Source organism: Xyrauchen texanus, chromosome 29 (genome assembly GCF_025860055.1).
Source record: "Xyrauchen texanus isolate HMW12.3.18 chromosome 29, RBS_HiC_50CHRs, whole genome shotgun sequence".
NCBI lineage: Eukaryota > Metazoa > Chordata > Actinopteri > Cypriniformes > Catostomidae > Xyrauchen > Xyrauchen texanus.
This window is the reverse complement of record NC_068304.1, coordinates 34,031,696-34,052,556: the sequence shown is the minus strand read 5'-3', so window position 1 is coordinate 34,052,556 and position 20,861 is coordinate 34,031,696. Positions and strand designations below refer to the sequence as shown.

Below are 20,861 nucleotides of genomic sequence, written 5' to 3'. Positions count from 1 at the left end.
ATTACCACTAAGAATATATGGCGATGCGAGTGAAAACAACAGAGACCAGAAATTGAAAACAGTCGAATTGTGGAACACTTCCACATTCAGGAAAAAGGTGGATATCATATGACTCATGTTTGCATTACATATCCAACTACATTTACAAGCTTGTTTAAGTGTGATCAAATTACAAGGTAGGTCACTGATAGTGTGTTGCCTATGCGATACAAAGGACCATAGTACGAGTACTGAAGAGCACACAAAGTCAGCACATGAGCAGAAAGTGTCATTGAAACACCACAATTGGACACAATTGTGTTTTCTGTCCCTCATTTGCTTTTTATGACACTATTGGTTAGGTTTAAGGTTTAGGGTAGGGAGAGAGGTTTTGTTGATTTAAATCTCGATAGAACATTAACCTTAAAAACCTCATCTGTTTGGGAGAACATTTAACTGAATTTTGGCATCACACAATGGACATTTCAATCCGGTACTGCCCTAATACAGGTAATGAACGAACCACATAATTTTATTTTGCATTATAAATTATGAATTTATAGTGGAATTAGTCACATTCGACAACCAAAACACAGCGTCTTATTGTATACGCTCACAATCACTATTGTAAGGAATTAGCTTTAATAAGGGAGTTATGATTGAGCTTTGGAGCAAAGATCTTTGAAAAAAAATCAGGTGACGAGATTATTTATCAAAATATACCACAGTCAAATTATCTTTGAATACAAACAAGACTTTATTGCTAATTTAAACATAAAAACGAATCTAACACATAGACAAACATGGACACAGGTTGTTGAGTCAAGTGATCAGAGTGACTTGCATGGAAATTATCTATACAGTGTAAAGGAACTTTATGGAGTCTGTAGACAATGTTTTGAAAACCATTAATGCTTAATTCATTCTAAATCGATTTGCAATCGGGCAACTCAAATTACATTATACAGACACCAGCACTTTCAGCAAAGTCTGGAGATGCAATTGTGTTTCCTTGCGTTACTTGGTTCTTTGGCTTTTTGTAGAAAATTCACTCTGTCGATGATTTTGGACCTCTGTTAAGTCATGGATGTTTGTTGTCTGTTGCGTCGAAGGATGATGAGGCAGGCTTTGAAGTGAGGCCTTCTGCATGGAAGGCTCACGACATCCATATCGTGTGTGTGTCGTAGTGCAGTGAAGTTCCTCGGACCTTGGCGTCATGTGCTATCTGGACGGGTGTCTTTTATTCATTTTATTGGCCAGATGTTGTTAATTTAGCTGGGCCATGCCAGACTTTATGGTAGGGCTGAAACGATTAGTCAATATCATCGACAACATCGACAATAAAACATTTGTCATTGTCGAATTGTCATTTGATCTCATTTAACGTAACATGAGATCACATTAAACTCTAATGATGGCACGTAAGAGCAGCACTGCAGTTCGCGCAAGACGGAGGAGAGGAAGAATTACACAGCTCACAGTCCAGATGCACTCTAAACTTTCCAAATAGCTTCAAGTGATGTAGATCCCAAAGTACGAGGGAATTCTTTAAAAAATAACAAATAAGTAAATTCAGAAGCACTCTCGTTGTGGATTAAGCGGGGCCAGAGCTCTTTAAAGACAAACTGGCATTTATCTGTGTGGTCAGCGCCTCTTCTATGAGTTGCGCAAATGTCCCGATCTGAGGGGGGAGAGATTGAAACTACACCCGACTGATGCACACTCTGTTGCGGGGACGCTTGTCCCTCGAGCTCACACACTTAATGCAGCTAGATTAGAACGTGATGGCTCGTGACTTATTCAATTGTTTTTTTAGTGAGTTAAAGATGGATTGAAGTGAACAGAAAGGTGAGAGAGGTAGTCTTTGTCACATAATACACTGTTTTTGATTTGATTTTGTTTTGGCTTGTTTTCCAATATAAATATCTAAAACTCATTTAAAACAACGTACATTTTCTTTAGCAGCTATACTGCAGAGGATAATTTTTTCTGAGAATGTTGAATATAATATTAAAAATGCTAATATTTAAAAATATCTAAATATCCTTTAAAAAAAGATCCATTCACCTGAGAAGCAGTATATAAGATATTTAGACTTTTAGAGTATTGAATTGTGGCAGGTCGGAGGGCGGGGCCGGGTCGTGATCCTACACACCCGGTCCTGTATTAGGCTAATTAAGCCACCGTCGTCCCCGGCCGCCTTTATCCCTCGCGCGCCCCATCAGGCCGATTGGGGACCGGGCGTACGACATTCTAGCCCGGCCCTGCCCCCCTACGCTCCACATGAATATAAGTATATTTTGTCTTTACTGCACTCGCAGAATTAAAACCAAGTGAAAAAAAACACTTGTATACAAAATACACTTATATTTAAGATACATTCTCTTAAAGCAAGTCTAAATATCTTATATGTTGCTTCTCAAGTAAATGTATTTTGTTTTTTAGACAATTTTAAATGGAAAACAAGGGAAAAAACTTGATAACAATTGGATTTTTTCTTTACTGAATTAAACTTAATAAAAAAAAATGTTCCCCCGTTAAGTCAGTGAATGTCTTTTAGAGGTATTTTAAAAGATGATTTTGTCCTCTTAATTGATAGTAAGCACGTTTAATCCAACTTTTTAAGTCGGGCCACAAGCTGAATAATCGGTCAAGAGCTAATGATTAAACTTTGCTATAATCTGTGAATAGTCGAACAATCGTTCTAATAATCGTTAGATTAATCTATTATCAAAATAATCGTTAGTTGCTGCTCTACTTTAGGAAAGCCATTTTGACGGCTCTTAGTTTTATGGCTTTGAGGAATTTACAGGCTTAAAAGGTTGGGTTTTCTGGATTCAAGTCATTTTGCATAGATATTGTTCTTCTGCACCGAATATCCTACATTGAACTGCAAGTCATTACTTTCGTCATGTCCAAATGAAGCGAGAATTGTTACTGTGTTCTTAAGGCCTGTGAGACTCAAATCAGTGTAATTACTGACTGGTTGTTAATAACGAATGACAAAGTGTAAAAATACAGAGTTTTGTTGTAATAAAATATAATAGTAATTGTACCAAAATAGTATACTGTAGTTTCTTTATTTTTAGTACACAGGACCAATTTGTTTAAGACTAATTATACAGGAGGTTGAGGGATACTTCCTTAAAAATACCAAAAGTATATTTGTGGAACCAGAATCAATAAATTCTTTACAATTCCATCCCATCACTTCAGCAAAAGTCTCCATTTGCTTTCCATTTCATCTCATTTATGTATTGAGATCTTGCGCTTGATTGAACACACCAGAACCACACAAGACCATGCGTGGGTGTGTGTTGTCATATGAAGACAATTAAATGTAATATATTCTACCCCTAACATTCCCAAAACCCTACCCACACACACCTGTTTGTCTGATATATGAACAATCTTTGTCTGAATTTGTCTGATATATGAACAATCCTATTCAATGAAAATATTTCACAATATTTGAAGGCCAGTTAAAAATTAGGCCCTAGCCAAATCTGTACACACACACACACACACACACACACACACACACACACACACACACACACACATTGTTCTTACTATTCTCTCTCTTTTTTTTATGCAGATGAACCGACCCATCCAGGTGAAACCGGCTGACAGTGAAGGACGAGGAGGTAATTAACCTTCTTTTTATCACACACACACCCAAACAGGCAAAGCCAATATGTGAGTTGTTGTGGCCGTTAATTTAGGTCACTTGCCTCCATTGACTCGCCATCTGTTTTGGCCACTCGGGTCGCCATGGTTCGCTGTGATCGGCTGCAATCAGAGACCCTGTGAGTGCCCATGTCCTCACCAGAACTCTTCTGGTCTCCCATTAACTGCATTAGCGACTTGTTAACTGTATTAAAAACGGCAGGTGAGCTCATCGTTGTATGTTAGGGCTCAGCACACCTCGTTGTCCTTAAGTGTATGTCTGTAGCAGCTCTCAGATGTTAATCTGTTTTGATTTGCACCTGGGATTGTTTTATATGTGAACCATTTTGTTAAGCCTTCAGTGGCAGGTTCGTAAAAAAAATATTTATCTACATAAATGGAACATAGATTTTGAATATCTCCAGTGAGTCTGTCTTCCCCTCAGTTGCAGTCCTGCATCTACACAGACGTCAGTAATTTTGTGTCATGTTGAGTCTCCGAGCTATTGCTGTTATGTGTCTCTGCACACATTAGGAGCCATTACTGAATTACAATGTTGACTCTAGACTCAAACCATTCTCCCTGCGGCCCACAGCTCTTCAGAGACCCCCTCTCTAAGGACCAATACTAGCATAGCAGGCCACCTCAGTGCTGTAAAACCCAGAGCCTAGGAAATGAATCAGACATAAAGTAATCACACAGTAAAGCCAGCATCTAATTCTCCTGAATGAATCATGAATGATTTATTTTTGATGGGGAATTTTCAACATTTTGAGGCAGGAAGCAAGGAAATAAAATGAGAAATATGATTGTAAGATAACAGAATGAAACAAAGGAATGTTGGATCACAGACATTGAAGTCCCAAGTTTCCAAGGGTTTTCAAAGATCACAGATTGCTTCGATGTGGAAGAAATACTAACTAGATTTGACAGCGTTTATGATGTTCATAGCATAAAATCTTTGAAAGATAATCAGAGTTTTGTTTGAGATGCTTAGTAGCAAGTAGCTAAACAAGATAACATCACTTTATTTGTTCGTGAAATAATCAGTACTTATTATTTTGGATCGACAGAAATGACAGAATAAGTGGCACTAAAAGCAAATAACATTTTCGCCATACAGATGAGGTATTTAAAAGTGCACTCAGTATTTTTTTCCTCATTCCTCAAAAGGTTACTTCTAAAGAACCTAATAGTAATTTTGAAATGTAAGTATAAAATCATGACCACTCATGTGAGATAGGGTTGCTCCGATACCAAAATTTGGCTTCAGTGCGATATCAGCCCTGGTACCTCGGTATCGAAACTAACTCAATACTTAGGCATCAAATAAAATGAATACTGTCAAATAGATACAGTATAGCTTTGATCAAATCAAAATATAATAATTTATAAATAATTATTTTTGGTAAAAAACAAAAAAGATGCACAACAGAGCTTTATAGTATAAATTAAAACATTAAATTAAAACAATCTGATTACCTTAGGCTTCCATGGCTGAATCACAGCATGTTGATATTCAGTACTGGTATTCAGCTTATGTGATATTGCTTACAGATAATAATACTAATAATATAACCATTTAATATTATATTATTGTTATTATGAGTATTATTACTACAACTATAAATATTACACTTTTATACAGTATTAATATTTTTCTGTCTTAATGTCTTCAATTTCACGCATCCAGTTAAATTAAGTTATTTTTATCAGTGGGACTTTTATTTTGAAAGACTTTTGAAGTTCTTCCTGTTTCTAAAGGGTTTGTTACATTAAACTTCCCATGACTCGCGAGCTGAAATCTCTGGTCAAAAAGGTAATTTGAGAGTTCACAGCCGTTTATACACTAAAAACACTGAGTAAGTAAACTAAACAGATGGATACTATTGGACACACTGCATGAAAATCAAGCAGTAGTAGTAGTAGTGTGTGTGTGTGTGTGTGTGTGTGTGTGTGTGTGTGAGCGTGTATTTATCACTGTGGGGACCAAATGTCCCATAAAGATAGTAAACCGAATTTTGACCTTGTGGGACATTTTGTGGTCCCATGAGAAAACACTATAAATCATACTAAATTGTGTTTTTGAAATGTAAAATGCAGAAAGTTTCTGTGAGGGTTAGGTTTAGGGTAGGGTTAGGTTTAGGGATAGAATAAAGTTTGTACAGTATAAAACCATTATGTCTATGGAAAGTCCCATAAACATGGAAACACAACATGTGTGTGTGTGTGTGTGTGTGTGTGTGTGTGTGTGTGTGTGTGTGTGTGTGTGTGTGTGTGTGTGTGTGTGTGTGTGTGTGTGTGTGTGTGAGCGTGTATTTATCACTTTGTGGGGACCGAATGTCCCCATAAGGATGGTAAAACCTGACATTTTTGACCTTGTGGGGACATTTTGTCAGTCCCCCTTCTGCTGTTTAATGATCACACTTGGCCCTATTGAGTCTTTTTTTATTAATTTCAAATTGCCTTTGATTTCAGCTCAAAACAATCACATTACATTTTGCTAATGACAGCATACTTTAATATGGTACCGAAACTAACAACAAGATGATATCGTACCGTTTAAATTTTTTTTTGGTATCACAAAAATATCGGTATACTGTGCAACCCTAATGTGATATTAAAAGTTCAGTCATATCAGTAATCTTGTATAAGCTCTTTTAAACTACATGGGGCAGGGGCGCCTCATGTGGGCAGCCATGTTAGCATCACATGACCAGCTGAATACTTCTCGCTTAATCTCAGTACCTGCCCTGTTATTGAACACTTTCATTCATGGATTAAATGAATCCTGTTTTACTGTGCACAGTGAATTTGCACAATGGTATTGGTAACTGAAAACTACTGTGTTTGATGCAGCATCCTGGCCACTAGATGTCAGTGTATGCCATACTTCGACATTCGTCAAAAATTACTGAGTGCACCTTAAAGATTTTTGCTCTATCGAGTTTTAAATGAACAAAACTCTCTATCAGTCCAGCAATCGTGCAACTTCATTGCGATTGAAGAGGCTGGTAGATGTAGTTGGTTATGTCATTCATGCAGTGCATTACAAGTCATGCACAATAGTAAAATTGTTTTGATGTCATAAGATAGCATTGTGTGAGGCACAGGGCAAAAAGTACGTGTTTATGAACTGATATTCTGCCTTTTACTTGTGATTTGTGTGAAAGCACCTCTAGTGTTCATTTTACCAGGAAACTGCAGCAATATGCTTAACAAGGCACATAAAAGCATTTAGCAAAACTGTAGGTATAGTAATGTAATTCTATGAGATCAGGTTGCATACTATGTCTTTGTGAGACTAAGAATGTAATAATTATGCATATGGTAACCAAACTGCACTGGGTTTATTATAATTCAGGGCTCAGCTGGGCTCAATGCAGTCTAACTGCTCTGTTCACTCTGTTATTTTTGTTCGATATTTGTCCTCTAAATGAATCTGTTCTGACATTTTGTGGATGGCGTGTGACACTGAATTTTCACACGTCTCAGATCAAATTTTTCTGATAAGAGTGAAAATGTTGCCTACTATTCACCCCTGTGATGGGCAAGACCTGAATCTCCAGTTTATTACCTATACATTGTCTTTACTACACCAAAAACACCTGTTAACTCACCACTACAGACAATGTGAGAGAGAGAGAGAGAGAGAGAGTGAGAAAGAGCGAGAGAGAGATGGATGTGTGGAGATAATTCCCCATAGGAATGAACAAACACAAATGGGATCTCTTTAATAACTCAATCGCTTCTCCTAGACAGTAATGAGATTACATTAGCGGTGCTCACACATTTCTGGCATGAGATCTACTTTTTCAGTGCTATAACAGACTTCGATGTTGAGGAAGCAGACGGAGGCTATCCAACATATCCTGCCCAGGCACGGCTCAAGACCCCGCACCCCGTCTGCTCATCACCAATGTCATCCCCCTGCGGAGGTAACACCAGCTCCACCACAGCCCACCCCAGTGGGCCTCGGCGTGGAGCCACTCACAGGAAACAGATGCCATCTCATCTCACGGCCGACCGCCATGAACCAGAGAAAGGCTTCAAAGCACTCCTGAGACGGGCAGCCCAGGAAGTCTGGAACCTGCACTCCTTCCCCCATCCGACACGGTTGTTCCCTTGGTCCCCCTTACGCGGAGCTTGGGGGGATGGCTCGTGCTCCCCAACCCATCACGATGGCTGATCAGGACTGTCCGACTCGGCAATGTGATTCAGTTCGCCAGGCACCCGCCCAGATTCAACGGCGTCCACTTCACAGTGGTGAAATTCTAGAACGCAGCTGCCTTGCGAGTGGAGATTGCCTCACACCTATGGAAGGACACAATAGAGCCTGTCCCTCCAGCCGAGATGAGGAAGGGGTTTTACAGCTCCTACTTTTTCTGACCCAAAAAAGGTGGCGGGTTGCGGCCAATCTTGGACCTGAGAGTTCTGAACTGGGCACTGCACAGACTCCCGTTCAAGATGCTGACGCAAAAAACTAATTTTTGCGAGCGTCTGGCATCAAGATTGGTTTGCGATGGCAGATGTGTAGGACGTGTACTTCCATGTTTCGGTTCTACATCGACACAGACCCTTCCTATGGTTTGCTTATGAGGGCCGGGCTTACCAGTACAAGGTCCTCCCCTTTGGTCTGTCTCTGTCACCTCACGCCTTCACGAAGGTCGCAGAGGGAGCCCTTGCCCCGTTAAGGGAAGTGGGCATTCGCATAATCAACTGTCTCGATGACTATCAGCCGATCCTAGCTCACTTGCGGGACCTGTTGTGTGCGCATAGGGACCTGGTGCTCAGGCTCCTTAGCCTTCTGGGGCTTCAGGTCAACTGGGAAAAGAGCAAGCTCTCCCCGATCTCTACCGGTTTTCTCTGTATAGAGTTAGACTTGTTCTCAATGAGGGCGCGCCTCACGAACGAGTGCACGCAGTCAGTGCTGAACTGTCTTAGTATGTTCAGGCAGAAGACGTCAGTCCCACTAAAATCCTTTCAGAGGCTCCTGGGGTATATGGCATCCTCAGCGGCAGTCACGCCACTCTGATTGATGCATATGAGACTGCTTCAGCACTGGCTTCAGACTCGTGTCATGTTCACAGGAGTGTGGACCCTTCCTCTTAGCCCTGTGGATGGCGAGTTCTCGGAGAAACAGGCCCAGTACATATGGCAATTAGGCCCTGTACTGGGGTAGGTGCTCCACATTCGCTGGTTATCCCATTGGTAACCCCGTGTGATGTATTTTCTGCAAAATAGTTTCCTCGTTGGTAAAGCGCGTCTTCCTTAGACACAACGTCTCATTCACTCCATTAGGGAACGGATGTTACAACAGTAACCGAGACATTTTCTGTTTGGTTACTCTGACCAAAAAATACATAAATAAAATTAAATTAAATATAAAATAAGATAAAAATAAATAAGCCAAAACATCTCTTAATTTTAGAAAAAAAAAAAAATATTTATATCACAAATTTTAAGTTTTTAAATAAGGAAAATATCTTATGTCTTTCTGTTTAAAATATAAATATATTTATTATATTATATTATTTTATATTACTGTATATTAATTATATTGTTTATTTTTTTTTTATTATTTTTCTTTGGATAGTTTTTTTTTACTTAATCTTTGTTTAATTATAAGGACCATTTTCCACTGAATAGCAATAGCAAGTAGCATTGCATGTGATGTAAACTAAAGGGTTTTGGCTTTATTTATTTATTTACTTTTTATACAAGAGCCCATCGCCAAACTCTCTCTCTTTCATTTGGTGAGCAGATGCATCTTCATCAGAGGTTTGGTCCGTCTGAGTCTCTGCCCGTGATGTGGCCATGATGATTTCCAAGGGCAGGCCGTGGCAGTGCAAGCACCCTGCAACGAGCGCATCAGCGCTATGTTGTTCTCTGAAGTGTTGCCCTTACTGCATACACACAGCTTTTGAATCACACTGCACCCTCATGGCAGAAAGCTATTATTGTCTGCAGCAGCTGTTTGTGAGTTTTATTTGGTTTTCTGTGTCTTGGGCAGTGCCAGTTTCTTGTGAAATTCTTGAATTGTGATATGCAAAAATAAAAATCATGTAAGCCACTAAACTGTCCCATATGAGTCTTATTGTTTGGACTGGTAACATATTTGCAAACAAAGAAAGGAGAGGGAACATATTTTAAAGGGATAGTTCCCCTCAAAATAAATATTCTGTCATTATTTACTTACCCTAATATAATTCTAAATCAGTATGACTTTCTTTCATCCATGAAACACAAAATGCATTTTCAGGAATGTTCACTCCATGCACTATGATTGGACTTACCAGGCTTATGCACTGAATGTTTTTATTACCTTGTACTAATCACTGAGTTTTCATGCGCAGTAAAATAAAATCCTTTAGAATCACAATTCTGCTTGCTGCACATCAAACAGTGTCTCCTTTTACGTTCATTCACTCCTAATAAGAACCACCAACTCTGACTGACATGTAAACACCATTCAGCCAATGAGATTGGACATTTTGGAAGTAATTACCTCGATTGCTTTAGATAGACGGTTTGTATGTGTGCACTTGTCTAGGTGAGGAGATATCAGACATTTTGGACATTTAAAAAAAAATAATTACGTGAAAAGAGGTAAAACAGCCTCAGCCAGTATCAGCACTTCATTAACAAGATGCGGCTGTTTCAGGTATATGTATCTACTTTATAAATTAATGATTGTGTTGTATGTGTTTGTGTATAATAAGACTAGATTATATGAATTGAATATGTGCAGGATGAATGGGTAAAGGATCTTAACTTATTATAGATAATCTTTATTTATTCATTAATGTATTTATTTATTCACACAAAAATAGCTTCTAAAAATTCAGTGGTTGCAAAGAAGTTAGGATTCTCTGTAAACATACGTGCATACCTGTGCTATACTTTTGTTTGTTAATGTAACATCTTGGAATGTCCTTTTGTGGTCAGGCACTTTTGTTGATGAATATGAGTTATGGTCATTTGTGGATGTTCTGCAAGCAGGTTCTTAATTAGACAAGGAATAACAGATTGCATTGTCATGGCTCTGGATTTGTAGGTTTTAAACATATGGCTTATGTGTTCAATGAGTTTGATTACAAATTATAATAGCGTTAATGAGGATTGCGGATGACTGTATACAATAGTGGTGGAATAAAGTGGTTGGAATATCTGAAAAGTTTTCAATGCTCTGGCATAAATACAGTTTTGTGTGTTTAACAAACAATATTGAAAGATTTACTTAATTTAAAAAATACTCCTTACCAATGTAACTTTAAGCACTTATTTTAAAGTGCATCCTGTGTATAATGATGCATACATGGATGTCTCTGGGATAAGCCCCAGATATCCACTGACCCTAGAACTGCCCCTGGTTTACACTGCTATTTTACAACAACTGTTCATAGTGACCACATTGATGGCATAAAAGTAGCATAACAGCACCATAAAAGTAGTCCATAAGACACGTGTGCTACATTCCAAGTGTTATGAAGTCTGAGGATATCTTTGTGTGAGGAACAAAAGTAAAATTAGAATAGTTATTCACTGACAATCTTCCCCAAACCCTCAAATCTCATTTGCTTATTCAAACTTGGCACAACATGATGCATCGCACCAGACTGATATCAGCGTCACCAAATGCCATTGATTCTTGCTGATCTCTTAATAAACATGACAATGAAAATTTAAATATGCTGTTACGTGAATGGATGATTTTTAGGGAAAAAATACTTTTAGTCTGTTCCTCTCTTAATTTTAGTCTGTTCCTCCACACCATGTGGCTTCAGAAAACGTCTCGGTTATGTAAGTAACCTCGGTTCTCTGAGGGGAACGAGACACTGCGTATGATCGCTGTGGGACACCATCCGAGTGTCACGTTCTCTGAAGCCCAGCTGATGGCGCTTATGCGACGCTCACTAGAGAGCTAAGTTACAGGCTCCATAAAGGTGCTTGCTTTTGTGCTATCAAATCAGATTTTCAGCAAAAGTCACAAGCCTATGCAGCTGCTAGAGAGGATAGCCAGCCAAGGTTACATACGTGACATTCCCTTTCAGAGAACTCGAGCTGCGTATGATCATTGTGGGAACAAATACATTCACACCATGCAAACAGCATCTGCTAATTGTCTAAGCCCATGTGGCAAGCATATAGCAGCGCACAAGCAAGCTAACGGGTCTGAATAAAAATGAGTCTTTCTTGCATTTATAGAAGGCCCATCCAATTGGCATCTATTGGACACAATCACAAACTGACAGGTCCTCATATTCCAACCATTCCCTCTGCAAAAGACAGGATGCATATGGTGAGACAGAGAGAGAGAGAGAGAGAGAGATGAGAGAGAGAGAGAGAGAGAGAGAGATGAGATGCCAAGGAAAGACAAAATGACTGAAGGGAAAATTTGACTGTCTATCCCTGTGTGTGTGTGTGTGTGTGTGTGTGTGGGCATGCATATGTGGTCCAAAAATCTTCTGCCTGGTCCGAGTCCCATTGGATCCACTAAACTTGGTTCAAATCTTCGTTCATCATACATTATTTTACGCTGGGTTTGCATCAGGTTAAGGTTTGTAATTAATTAGAAAAATACATTAACACTCAAGAAGCAACTTTTTTTTATAAAGTTGTATAAAGAAAATATAAAATTGTATTTAATTATTATTATTATTATTATTATTATTAATAGTTTATTCTTAAAAAATATTAGATTTTTTATTTATTTTGGCTTACGGTCATTTTTTTCATAACTCCGGGTTTGCATCAGGTTGAGGTTCATATTTAATGTAAAAAAAAATAAAAAAATTTCTCAGCTATAATGTCAGTCTGACTGAGAAATAGGCTTGTAATTAAATTGTACAGTTTCTTTATTCTCTTCAGTAGTTTCTCTGTGTTTATGTTTGATTTAGAGGGCATTAAAAACTACTAAAGTTATTATGCCAAACACAGTGAGTGGTTTTCGCTTATCTTGACAATATTTTTGTTTGATTAATTCTAACGTCATAATAGATACTAAAGGGTACTGAATTGATTCAGAACTCTTGACAACTGATATAGTGAAAAGACTGTTTTGTTAGATTTTAGTATCATATTCGCACTGGTATAAATCCCAGTGCTTGTGACATCCATAGTGAGAACATCATGGTGAATGATTACATCATGGATGATGTCATCATTGCCTGTTGCTCTGTAAGCCCCTTAGAGATCATTATGGCAATTTATAAATGTTATTTGAAGCCCAGCAGCAGACGAAGGATGCAAGAGAGTGAGCGGTCTCTGAAGAGCAGCTCAGGTCAGGTGTAAACACTAATTAATAGCGATCCATCTCATATAATAGGTGTGTATGCTGAGATGGTGAATATAACTCAAAGTTCCAGGAATGGGGGCCTGGGTAGCTCAGAGAGTATTGATGCTGATTACCACCCCTGGAGTCACGAGTTCGAATCCAGGGTGTGCTGAGTGACTCCAGCCAGGTCTCCTAAGCAACCAAATTGGCCCAGTTGTTAGGGAGGGCAGAGTCACAAGGGGTAACCTCATTGTGGTCGTGATTAGTGGTTCTCGCTCTCAGAGGGGGACGTGGTATGTTGTGCATGGATTGCGGAGAGTAGCATGAGCTTCCACATGCTGGGAGTCTCCGCGATGTCATGCGCAATGAGCCCCGTGATAAGATGCATTGATTGACTGTCTCAGAAGTGGCAACTGGACTTGACCTCTGCTACCCGGATTGAGGTGAGTAAACCGCACCACCACAAGGACCAACTAAGTAGTGGGAATTGGGCATTCCAAATTGGGGAGAAAAGGGGATAAAACAAATTATAGAAAAGATAACGGACTGTAAATTGAATTTTTATTGTGCTCATCACTTGCTCCAATACAATTTTTTGTTCATTATTGAACAATGAACAATAATTTTTTTTGTTTATTATTGCACTTATGGCTTGTTAATTAGCCTTATAAAGCTGACATAGAATGTGCAACATGCCCCTGATGTGTGCGGAGCCCTGATCCCCTAGAGCACACACACACACACACACACACACACACACACACACCGAAAGAGAGTCTGAGAAATATTGAGAGAGAGAGAGAGAGAGACAGAGAGAGAGAGTTTCATGATTTTACTGGCATCAGCTGAGCTATAGTTTACAGTAAAATACTTTCCTGTCAGATTCTAGTTACAGAATGAGTTTATTATAGTATTTATATTTATACATGAATTTGGTGGCCTGGGACAGTTTTAACGGTTTCTTATTGACCAAGAACCACCTAATTACACAGGAAAAGTGTAATTAAAGCACCCAACCACAGTTTGTTTTTTTACGCTTAAGAAAGTAATGTGTAAAAATGAATTCAGTCAAAATTCCTGTCCATCCAAAACTAATATATAAGTTATAGACATAACTTTGAAACATATCTCATGATATTGCATATCTCGCTGATATAAGACCCTGACTCCAAGATATTTTGTAGCAGTTGTCCATTCAGATTGGAGCTTTGATTTTGGTGTGTGCTTGGCATTTTTTGTGCAATACACATCAGGCGGTCAGACTGAGAGGGTAATTATACAAACACACACACACACACACACACACACACACACACACACACACACACACACACACACACACACACACACACACACACACACACACACATGTTGGTGTGGCTATCCTTATGTGGACTCTCCATAGACATAATGATTTTTATACTGTAGGAACTATAGATTCTATCCTCTAACACTAACACTAACCCCAAACCTAACCCTCACAAAAAAAATTCTGCATTTTTAAATAAAAAAACAAAACATTATTTAGTATGTTTTTTTTAAGCGATTTGAATTATGAGGAGAGTAGAAATGTCATCATAAACCACATTTATAGCATATTACCCTTGTAATTACCAGTTTGTAACCTAAAAAATTTCCTTGTAAACCACCCAAACCTGCCGACAACCTCCCACACCCAATAAAGCACACACACAGATACACACTCACTGCTGTCCCAGTTGCCCACTGAAGTGACACACCTCCACCTGGTCTCCATCTTTCTGTCTCTGTCTTTCTCTCCTCTATAAATCGGTCATAAAACAATCATGGCTATAGATGAGCTGATTTATAATCTATAGGTTGAGGAGTGATCATTGCAATAATATAAATTCATAAAAGCAGGCATTGGTGAATATTATGAAATATAACGAGTGAATATGTATCAATCAATGACACACTTTCTTGTGGGATGTAGATCTGTTTTGCCATTAATCAGGGCACAGTTTTTTCAAGTTTTTTCTTCTTTGAATTTTTTCCCTTTATAACCATGGATTAATTTCTATCCCCTTGAAATCCTATCACATGTGGGAAAAGAGATGCATATTATGACCAGGTGTAAACATTGATGTGTCTCACCTGTCAACTTAGCATCGGATTGCCCAAAGCGCATCTTAAAGGAATAGTTCACCCCAAAATTAAAATTTTCTCATCATTTACTCACCCTCATGATATCCCAGGTGTGTATGACTTTCTTCCTTCACCAGAACACATTTGAAGAAAAATAGAAAAATATCTTAGCTCAGTAGGTCCTTAAAATGCAAGTGGATGGTAATCTGACTTTTGAAGCTCCAAAAAGAACAGATAGTCAGCATGAACATCATCCATTCGACTTTTAAATTAACGTCTTCTAAAGTGACACATTTGGTGCGAAAAATATCAATATTTAAGTACATTTTTAACTCTAAATCATTGCTTCTGGTCTGCAGCAGTATGCACATGTGACTTAATCGTGTTGGCAGATGAGACACATGAGAACTGATGCACGTGTGATACACCCAGAAGAGCAACGTTGTTTGAAAGTAAGTAGGTGGAATGCTGTACAGAAGCTTCGTTGGTTTTGGTTTAGATCTGTATTTATCTGTTTCTTTACTCACAGTGGATGCCTCAACTGAGAGGAGAACATGAGATTACTTCCATAACTGGATTGGATTATAGTTCAAATGTACTTAAATATTGATTTTTGTGTGAACCAAAAGTGATCATATTGCTTTAGAACAGTGGTTCTCAACCAGGGGGTCTGGACCCACTTGGGGGCCTCAGCACACTTCCAGGGGGGCCTCAAGATCTCTTAAAATTATTTAAAATAAGGTAATTATTATCATTTTTATATCATTAATAATTCAACTTAATTGTTTTAATCTATTGATGCTAGTAGTTTCTTACATTAAAAAACTTTGAAAAACAAGCTTGGTCCTCATTACCGTAGAAGTAGCAGAAGAAATATCTTATAATAGATATTTCTTATATATATATCTAATAGCCTATATGGGGGGCCTTCACATTTTTTCTCAGACAATGGGGGGCCTTGGAGTCAAAAAGGTTGAGAACCACTGCTTTAGAAGACATTAATTTAACGGCTGGTGTCGTATCAATGACATTTATGCTGACTGTCTGTGATTTTTGGAGCTTCAAATGTCTGATCACCATCCACTTACTGACCTAAGATATTTTTCTATTTTTCTCCAAATGTGTTCTGGTAAAGAATGAAAGTCATACACACCTGGGATATCATGAGGGTGAATAAATGATGAGAGAATTTACATTTTTAGGTGAACTACCCTTTAATACCAGGTGTAAACAGGTCTGTACAGACAATAAATTACAGCCTAACCTTGTGCCATAATTGAGACCCTTCAGCCCAACTTGACCTGATCGAAAATGTCAAATTTGATAACCAAATCCATCATACTCAACAAAATAGCTTGCAAAATGATTCAAAGATGCAGTATATATTATTACATTATTACATAGTATTATATAGTATTTTTACTATGCTTATGTTTTAAAAATGCTTAATATTATGAATGTAGTCAATGCTGAACTCCACTTTGCATTGTACCCAACACTGCCCTTTATGACAATATTCACAATATACAGCATTTCGGTTATATCTCAGCTGTATCTCAGCTATATCTCTCTCTATTCAGTAGAAAACTGTGTTGCTGTCTCTAATCTCTGCCTTCCAGGACTCAACATCTTATCCTATGACTCTTTGAGTGCTCGTATGCATAATGTAAAGCTCTCATACAGTACAGAAGACAAATGATCTGAGTGTGGGCTCATACAAGTGCAGAGCTTCATTAAAACTGCTTATATAAGACTTGATATGGAGGGAAAACATGCTGTCTGCTCAACATGATAAAGTACTGAGACTGAACTGATGAATGAACACATACATGTGTGTGTTAAGTTGTGAAGTGTATGGGTGTTCCTTTTCTTATACATATGCCTCCTGTATATTTCAGAACTTACTCTTCCTCTAAACTTTTTTGACATCATCAGTTATTACAGAACTCTCAGTGTCAAATGATCTGACAGAACCATAAAAAAAAAAACAACAGTCAATAGGGCATGAAATATTGATTACTCTCTCTCTAGAGCTCTTTCACAGAGTCAGAGTCAAAAAGCTTTATTGGCATGAAAATATTGTAATATTACCATGGCACTGAAGGACTTCCATAGTGCTGGTGTAGGAAAATTGACTAAAATAATGGAAAGTACAATAACAAACAGACAAAAATGGCACAGTGAGTGCCAGTGCACACTAGAGCAGCGGTTGTAGTACCCTCACCGCCTGGTAAGGGGAGATAGAACAGTGAACAAAGACTCAAAACACGTAGCTGCTGCAACATCATCTGAGTCTCTGTATTGTCTGAGCTTAATGCAAATATTTCTGCATTCTCATTTATCAATAAACGTATAACAACAGATTGTCTAAATAGATAAAAAGTCACAATATGCAGAAAAATACAGATTTACTCACATACAGCTTCTCATCAGGTACTGTTTCCACAAATTAAACAAATAATTTCAATAAACACTAGGATTACAATGCACATTAATAATACTATGTACATATTCTGATGAACCAACACATTCCTTCTTTAAAGCACTAACTTCTTACTCTTAACTGTTAAATTAGTTATCAAAAGTACAAATACTATTGTATAAATTTACTCAACTTTCACAATTTCTGTAACCGCATGGTCTCTGCCATCAGTTTAGCATTCACCAGTTGCACACGTGATACACTCATGGTTAATTTAACAAACAATTAATACACTTCACAGAATGACATTTGCCATTTTTTCACAGCCTTGACTTATACAAAGTGTATTTACATGACAATTTATTCATGTTATACCTGGTAAAGGGAGATAGAACAGTGAACAAAGACTCAAAACACAGAGCAACATCATCTGAGTCTCTGTATTGTCTGAGCAGCGTGCTCCCTCCCCCAGCAGGTGAACAAGTCCCAAGGCAAAAGCAATCAAACAATCGATTGTCCATAGGCCAGGAATATCAATCGCCATCATCCAAAATCATACAGTATGCATTAATGACATTCAATTTCTTTTTCAACGACAACATCATATTCTGATGACACTAATTATTATTTCTTTTCTTTTCTCTTTTTCTTTATATATTTTTTGATTACACTAACTATTATTTCTTTTCTTTTCTCTTTTTCTTTATATATTTTTGTAACCACCACACGGTCACCAAAAAGCAGACTGTGGCCCGAATCCGGATCCCAGATTGGTTTTATCTGGGCCACGAGACATCATGAGCAGCACAGCTCAACAATGCTGTCTCTGACTCTTGTTCTCATCCTTGCCTCTGTTGTAGAATGGTCAATGCTGTAGTATTTAAGACACTATTTTGACTGTTTAGGATTTATTGTCATTTATTTTATAACAAAGTACTATTGCTGCTAACTTGGAAGTAAGCAATAACTATTCCTCCGCAAAAAATTTGCATTTCTAATATAATTTCATAGCCATGACTTACACTGTGTAATTTAATATTGTCTGGACCTTTGCTGAAAAGAAAATGTACAGGTCGTCCTGTTGGAACTTTAATTGAATACCCCTGCTCTAAAGAAAGCTCTGACAGAGCATCTGAAATGGATAGAAATGACAATGTGTAAGATTTGTTTTGATTGTGTGAAAAATAGAGGTCGTCCAATATATCGTTTTTACTGATTAATCGTGCTGTATAGTTGCTTTTTGGAAATATTTTCCTGATAGTTGTGAACAGTTTCTTTTTTTTAATTCCTATATGTTCATCTGCTGCCAAAACCCTTCATCCGATGAATACATAGACAGCAAAAGGCTTAGTTTGGCGAATATTTACATATAGAGCTTTGTAACGGAGGCAAGACTATGTCACCATTGCTGTTTATGGAATAATTCAGGATAAATAATGCAAAATGTAAAAAAAAAAAGACACTTATCAATTGAAAAGCAATTGCAGGTGATATGCTATTGATGAATAATGATCTACTGTTGATTAGTTTCGGCATACAGTATTCATTAGCCCATATGACAATATTTACATTATATTGATTATATTGTAATACATTGTAGATGATTGTTTTGTTTGCCTTATGTGTTTGTGTAAGCTGGAACCGCATACATTTCAAAATAAGAGCCCCAGGTGTATTCTGAGCTTGTTTCTAATTAAAAGTCCCATGTTATGCACCAAATCTTTTTTTTTTTGTGTGGTTATTTTTGGAATTTGGGTTGCACAACGAACACAGATCTGAGATTTTACTCATTTTGGAATCTTGTAACGATTTGTGAGGGACTTATTGTGTCATGTCTGTGCCTGTCACAATAAGAAAAGACATTCAATAAATCTTTTTGAAACTATTTTCTAAATCTCTGATAAAGCAGTAATCTTCCTTTTCCACCACCTTAGTTATCGGTATAGGCAAAATTTGGTCAACTTCTAGTGGAAAGACCAGTGTTTGTACTGTAAATTGAATTTTTGAAAGTGGACCTGTTTAGTCTCAGCCTCAGCCTACGGCCCACCCCCAGGGTGTTCACTGACTGTCTGATGCATATTGAACACAAAACTGTGGTTGGTCACTGTCCAAGTGGGGGGGTTCTGGACCAGAAAAAGCTACAATAGAATCAAGACTTATGCCTTTTATTCAAAGGTCTGGCTATGTGAGACTAGGACCTGTCTGTTTGAAATTCTCATAGGTAAATCAAGGGCTATGTGAGTGTGTGTTACCGGAAGAGTAAAACATTTCTCAACTTTTGGTCACATTTCAGAGCATCACAATGCAAACCCTTGTAACACACCATTCCCATTAAAATCAGTCGATTGACAATGCTCTCTGATACAGTATAAGCTCTAGTGTGTAATGTGAGTGTATGTGAGGTAACGTGTGTCTCTTTCTCTCTCTCTCTCTCTCTCTCTCTTAGAAGACCGAAAGCTGTTTGTGGGGATGCTGGGTAAACAGCAGAGCGAGGAGGATGTCCGGCATGTGTTTGAGTCATTTGGTCTTATAGAGGAGTGCACCGTCCTCCGTGGGCCTGACGGGGCCAGTAAGGGTCAGCACCTACACAACTCTCTCTCTACTCCTCTCTTTCTCCAGTCTCTTCCTGCTCCAATCTCATTTTGCCCTCTTTCATTTTCAGTACCTTTCTATAAATTATTATGTTTACATGCGCAGTTATGATCAAGCAACAGTGATTTTTTGGAAGATCATGCAGCAGTCTTCTTCTGTCTGTCCAATTTTGCATAACCCAACACGTTATTGAATAGATAAAGGAAGGACATAAGCTGAGAAAATGAAGCTCCTCCAAAATCTGCACATTTGGGCAAATTACTTTGTTGCTACTCTCTCCGTTCATCTTATTTGCCCGGTAATAGCTCTGTTTGAGGTGCTTACATCGTACACGTCCAATGTTTTTGGGTGTTTATTTTTTTAAGTTCGCCGTTACTTGTTTTCCATCTATCAATCTATTTAAGAATGTTAATTTATGTTGCATGTCACCTGTTTTACGTATTATGTGCACAACTAAGAAGCAGATTGTGGTCAGTTTAATGTGTAAACGTGCTGGTGAAAACCAAGCTACAATTGCGTTTTCTAGGCCTGTTAGTCCTACTTCCTGAAAAAGGATTGGTCTGACTAAAGCATTTAAATTACAAAAAAAGTTTAATTATTGTCTCAGTCTGACTGAAATTAAACTTTTGTAGTGCATGTAAACATACTGATTGGCTGTGTTTGGAATGGAATACTACTTTGAGGTGAAAAAGAGGTGAAAGGAGGAAGCGGGAGACGGCGAATCCAGCTCAAACAGCTGTTAGAAACAATCATTTAAAGGTGATGATGCTTACCGTTCTCATGACAAACAGCTGTTAGAAAAAATCATTTACAGAT

The 20,861-nt window shown here is 38.0% G+C and overlaps 1 protein-coding gene across 1 annotated transcript in view; it reads left to right on the top strand.

Annotated features, from left to right (window-relative positions):
• Positions 1 to 20,861, top strand: part of LOC127623309 (CUGBP Elav-like family member 4) — a 144,795-nt gene that overhangs the window by 86,512 nt on the left and 37,422 nt on the right. Inside the window, exons 3-4 of the mRNA XM_052097714.1 lie at positions 3,578 to 3,626; positions 19,900 to 20,028. Coding sequence (XP_051953674.1) covers positions 3,578 to 3,626; positions 19,900 to 20,028 — 178 coding nt within the window. The remainder of the gene's footprint in view (positions 1 to 3,577; positions 3,627 to 19,899; positions 20,029 to 20,861) is intronic.